We start from the raw sequence: 5,930 nt of genomic DNA on the forward strand, positions 1-5,930 counted from the left end.
CAAAGACATCCAAACACCCTGAGCTGGTGATAATCCGGCTTTGATTTGAAGAGCTTTTCAAAAGGTGATGAGTGAAGCATAGTTTTGGTGGGAATTCTGTTGATGAGAAAGCACGTTGTGGTGAAGGCATCATCCCAGAATGAAGCAGGTAGAGAGGACTGTGCTAGAAGGGCCAATCCCATTTCGACAATATGTCGATGCTTGCGTTCAGCCATGTTGTTTTTCTGTGGAGTATATGGGCAAAAAACCTTATGTTGAATGCCATGGTCCTGCAAAAAACTGGTAAGACCTTGAAATTCTCCACCCCAATCGCTTTGAAAAGCTTTAATGGAGCAATTCAATTGATTCTCAGCCAATGTTTTAAAATGTTTGAAAGCAATGAAGACATCTCCCTTAGATTTCAACAGATAAAGCCAAGTATATCTACTAAATTGATCAACAAAAGTAACATAATAAGAGAATCCATTTATAGAAAAAAGAGGGGCAGGACCCCAAACATCACTGTGTATGAGCTGAAGTGGAGCAGTGTATTGAGTGTGAGAGGAAGAATATGGTAACTTGTGACTTTTTGCAATGCAACAAGGATGACACAATATACTTGATTTTGTAGCATTGAATGGAATATTACAAGAATGCAAAGCTTTTTCAACTGCTTCAAAATTATAGTGGCCAAGTCTTTTGTGCCAAAGATCTAAATTTAACTTAACATTAGGAGAAAAGAAAGCTAAAGGAGCAGGTGGTCCTAAGATGGCAGTACATGCAGCTGGAAAAGAAATGCATTTGCTTTGTAGAGAGCTATGAACATGAGATGACTTCTTGGGTCTGTGAAGGAGAAAATGGTAGAGACCTTCCCTAAGAGTGCCCTTGAGGAGTGTAGCCTTGGTGGTTTGATCCTTCACAAGACAAAGATTCGGGTGAAATTCAAAAAGACATTATTATCTTTAGTGAATTGAGCAACACTAACGAGATTTTTAGTAATGTGAGGAACATGGAGTAAGTTTTTCATGACAATGGTTCTAGAGTTTGGATTTGTAGAAGATAGAAAAACAGATTGACCAATATGAGAGATGTTGATACCTTGACCATTACCAAGTTGAAGGGAGGTACCTCCATTGTATTCAACACTGGTGTTTAGATTGGAGAGATCATTGGAGATGTGGTTTGTGGCGCCCGAATCCGGATACCAAGAGGTGGTGCAGCTGCCATCATAGTTATACTCAGTAGGTTGATTGCTCACAATGTGATGAGTTGGAGCAGCTCTATGATGCACAATGTTGGCAGAAGGTCCAGGATAGAAATTGGGTTGTTGGTGTTGGTGTTGAGGTTGTCTTTGTTGTCCAGAAGAAGGTGAGAATCCTTGCTCAAACCTGTGCCAACAACGATCAGCTCTGTGTCCTGGCTTTTGGCAGAGTTGGCACACAAGTTTGGCTCCTGAGAACCTGCCTCCTCGACCCCCTCTTCCTCTAGAGCTTCTTCCACCAAAATTTCCACTACCATATTGCTGATATCCTTTATTTGACTGAGATTGGCCCTCGAATCGGTGTCCAGCGGCCTGAATTACATTGGCAACCGGCTGAGTTCCATCAGTATTTACGTTAGATGCTTTGGAGGATTCCAACCTAGACTCAAAACTCAGCAATAAAGCAGTTACATCTTGGAGACACCATACATCTCCTTTTGAGGTGATAGTCACCATGACTGGATCATATTCAGATCCAAGTCCAGCCAGAATATGAAGAATGTGGTCTTCATTCGAGACCCTGCATCCGGCTGATCCCAACAAATCACAGCAAGTTTTGATCTTGTTGAGATAATCTGTCATTGCCAGATTCTCCTTTTTTAAAGTTTGCAATTGCAGCTTATACTGCATTATCTTAGCCTTTGATTGACTAGAGTAGTTGGTCTCCAACGCCTGCCATATTTTATGGCTTGAATCCAGTCCTACGACCATCACCATGGTGCTCTCCGAGAGGGAAGATTGTAGCCACGCGGAGAGGAGTTGATCTTGGCGATGCCAGGCGGCATATGCCGGGTTTGCCCGCATTTCTTCTGTTTCTTCGTCGAGTAGATAGCGTGGAGGAATATGATCTCCTGCAACAAGGTATTCCTCCAAACCATAACCACGGACTGTAGCAAGAACTTGTTGTTTCCACATAAGAAAATTTGTATCTGAAAGGGAAGAAAAGGAAATGAGAGAGGATTGTTTTTGGGTGGTTTCACCCGTGTAGCTATCGGCCATTTTTAAAAAAAAAGTAAAAATGTAGAAGAGGAGTAGAGGTAGCAGATTCCTAATATGGCTCTGATACCATATTAGAAGTTGCATGCTGAGCTTGAATGTGAGAAATAAGCTAAGCAAGCCATATTCAAAATGAAGGTACAAAAGAGATAGAATTGTGTTGTTGTTGTATTCGACATGTGTTTCATTAATGAGGCAATGCCTATCTATACATGTACAAGATAAACTACTTAACTGAAAGAGAAGTGGATGGTACCCATTTACACGTTCTCATGATCCTATTTTTCACATGATACATAATTACTCTGACTAGGAATGAGAACACGTTCAGGATGTGTGTGCAGTTTATCCACACAAGCAGTTGCTTGAGATTCTTCAATCGTGACTTTACATGCTGGTTTTGAGCTATACGACTTCTCCTTACACTCAACTTCTTTTCTCATTTCAGTCGAGATTCCAACAGTTACTAGTTACTACTAGTTAGTGTTGCTCAAAGCGAAATAGTATATGTTATGATGTGAATATCCTATCTCTAAGCTATTATTGATCTCTCATAGTTAGATCAATTGGACGCCTAAATGATGATTAGGCTGTAAGTTTTGGATTCCTTGTGTCCAATTTGGTTTGTGGATCTACTTTAATGAATTCTATACCTGCAATTTAATGTACTAACAATTTCTCTGAACTATGCAGTCTGTGAGTCTGGTACTACACACCATTTTATGGCCATTGAGTGTGGCATAAAGGATGAACCAACGACAAATTCAACAAATGAAATAAAGCAATCGGACCGGAATTGAATTTTCAGGATGTATCAAAAAATACGAGCTCTGAGTCCAGAGGTCGCAACCAGTCCCCACGTGATCTTAGGGTATTTACTCTTGCAGAGATGAAACAGGCAACCAAAATTTTTGGTAACACTACCAAACATGGGTAATGAGGTTTTGGATGTGTTTTTAAGGGTATGAAAACTGATGTACTAGTACTTGTTGGTAGAAGAGGTCTGCGGCTACCCTTTCTTCAGTTATGTGCTCTTCACTACTATCAATTTCCCTATTTCCTGAGATCTATGTATCGACATAATTAGTTTTATGTGCTAGAAGTAAAATAAATTGGTACATTTGTGGGTGAGTAGATGTAGTAGCAAGTTTTAAGATCCCAAGTTGGACCATCCTCAGCATTCTTCAATCTTCACTATTGATAATGCATTTTAAACACGTCTATTTGAGTATTGATGCTCCGAAATGTTAAAAGTTACTTCCTTCGTTCCGTTATAATTGAAACTTCTCTTTTGACCACAAGATTTAAATGATGTTTAGACTTTAGAGAGTTAAGTGGAGAGATAAAATGGTATACCATATAGATTATAGAAGTTAAAGTTTTTATATTTTAGACCATTTTAAAAGTTCATGGAAAAAAATCAAAATTAGGCTAAGATTCAATAATTATAAACTAGAGTAATAAAATATGAAGGTAAATATGTAATGATTTAATAGTGTCTAAAAAAAATTGAATAAAATCTTAAATCATGGAAATCTTGAAATAGTAAAATGAGGTATTAGTTTGGAAAGATGAGTCATTATATGATTTGAATTGATTATCTCCGTCCTTAAAAGATAGAAATTATTTTTATTTTGGATCGTTCCTTAAAAATAAAATTTTAAATTTTTTTACTTTTTTCTTTCTCTTTCTTGCTTTATACAGTGGTATATTTTTCTTTTCCTTTCTCTTGCTCTATTAATTCTTCTCTCTTATTTTATCAATATACATTAAAATACGTGTCATTTAAAAATTTATATTTCTCAAATATGAAGATAGTACTACTATTAAATAAAAGTATTTAAAAAGAATGTACTTGTACTCCATATTAAGGGTTGCGGACTTAACTAAGGGTGTGTTTGGGAACATGGAATTGGAGCTATGGAATTGGAATTGGAGGCTCCAATTCCAATTCCATTGTTTGGTATCACAAAAATGTATAGAATTTGAATTAAATTATAATTACAAATTTTTTAGTTCCATGATTTGAATTCCATATCAAAGTATAAAATTGGAATTCCAAATAGTCATAAAATTAGATAGCTTCACTGCCCACTACACACATGTCACACACGACACACATTTCACACACTACACACATATTTCACACACTACACACACTACACACATGTCACACACTACACACGCGACACAATACATACTACACACTACACACATGTCACACACTACACACACTACACATATTTCACACATTTCACACACTACACACATTTTACACATTTCACACACTACATACACTACACATATTTCACACACTACACATATTTCACACACTACACACATTTCACACATTTCACACACTACCCACACTACACATATTTCACATACTGCACATATTTCACACACTACACACATTTCACACACTACACACACTACACACACTACACACATTTCACATATTTCACACAATTCACATATTTCACACACTACACACACTACACACATTTCACACACTACACACTTTTCACACATTTCACACACTACACACATTTCACACACTTCACACACTTCACAAATTTCACACACTACACACATTTCACATATTTCACACACTACACACTTCACAAATTTCACACACTACACATATTTCACACACTTCACACACTTCACAAATTTCACACACTACACACATTTCACATATTTCACACACTACACACTTCACAAATTTCATACACTACACATATTTCACACACTTCACACACTACACAAATTTTACACATTTCACACTATACACAAAATACACACGTTACATACATTATACACAAAATACTACACACGTGACACACTAAATACACACACGACACAAATTTTACACAAAATACACACTACGCACACTATAACCAAAATACACACATTATTCACAAACTAAAATTTCAAATTTGGCTAAGTTTAAACTTTTGAAAATTTTTAGTGTTTTTAATCAAATCGAAACAAAAATCTAGAACTAAAAAAAAAATTAGATGCTTGAAATGTGTAAAATGTGTGTAAAGTGTGAAGTGTGTGAAATTTGTGTAGTGTGTGTAGTGTGTGAACTATGTGAAACATGTGAAATGTGTGAAGTGTGTGAAATGTGTGAAGTGTGTGAAATATGTGAAATGTGTGAAGTGTGTGAATTGTGTGCAGTGTGTGTAGTGTGTAGTGTGTGAAATATGTGAAGTGTGTGTAGTGTGTGCATTGTAAGTATATTTACCAAACATGTCAATTCAATTTCATATCAATTCTTCGTTTTACCAAACATGGGATTTGGAATTGAATTATAATTCCAATTCAATTCCATAGAATTCCAATTCCAATTCCAATTCCGTGTTCCAAACCGAGCCTAAGGAAAATTCATTTAGATGAATAAAATTGGCGGTGAAGAAAGGTTTGGCGGAGCTATGGCACGCCGATGTGTAAGCCGATTTCATCACGCCATAATTCATAAAGCGTTTCCAAAGGCATATTGTTCATCTTTACTAAACATTGCGCTCCTTTACTCATTCATTGTCGCAAATGGAGTACATTAGTATTCGTGCACTCACAGCCACAGGGATTATATTTATAACCAAGGTGAGTTCTGAATTGCTTGCCACCTCGAGTGGCCTTCGTTTTGTTTTCTTTTGTGTTGTGATGCATATGTTTCTGCTTAATTTGT

At 36.7% G+C, this 5,930-nt stretch overlaps 1 protein-coding gene and 1 non-coding gene across 2 annotated transcripts; both read right to left on the reverse strand.

The window, feature by feature from the left end:
- Window positions 1-852: 852 nt before the first annotated feature.
- Window positions 853-1,822, reverse strand: LOC148933495 (uncharacterized). The gene is made up of 2 exons (XM_089060344.1): window positions 1,078-1,822; window positions 853-893 (listed from the first exon to the last, which is right to left on the reverse strand). The coding sequence occupies exons 1-2, from the start codon at window positions 1,820-1,822 to the stop codon at window positions 853-855; spliced, it is 786 nt and encodes a 261-aa protein (XP_088916470.1).
- Window positions 1,624-1,760, reverse strand: LOC125185773 (small nucleolar RNA Z247). Its single transcript, XR_007170272.1, has one exon. It is a non-coding gene; the product is annotated as a small nucleolar RNA Z247 (small nucleolar RNA).
- Window positions 1,823-5,930: the final 4,108 nt, after the last annotated feature.

This window comes from Salvia hispanica, chromosome 1 (genome assembly GCF_029641045.1).
Source record: "Salvia hispanica isolate PSC_SH4W2 chromosome 1, Shi_PSC_v1, whole genome shotgun sequence".
NCBI lineage: Eukaryota > Viridiplantae > Streptophyta > Magnoliopsida > Lamiales > Lamiaceae > Salvia > Salvia hispanica.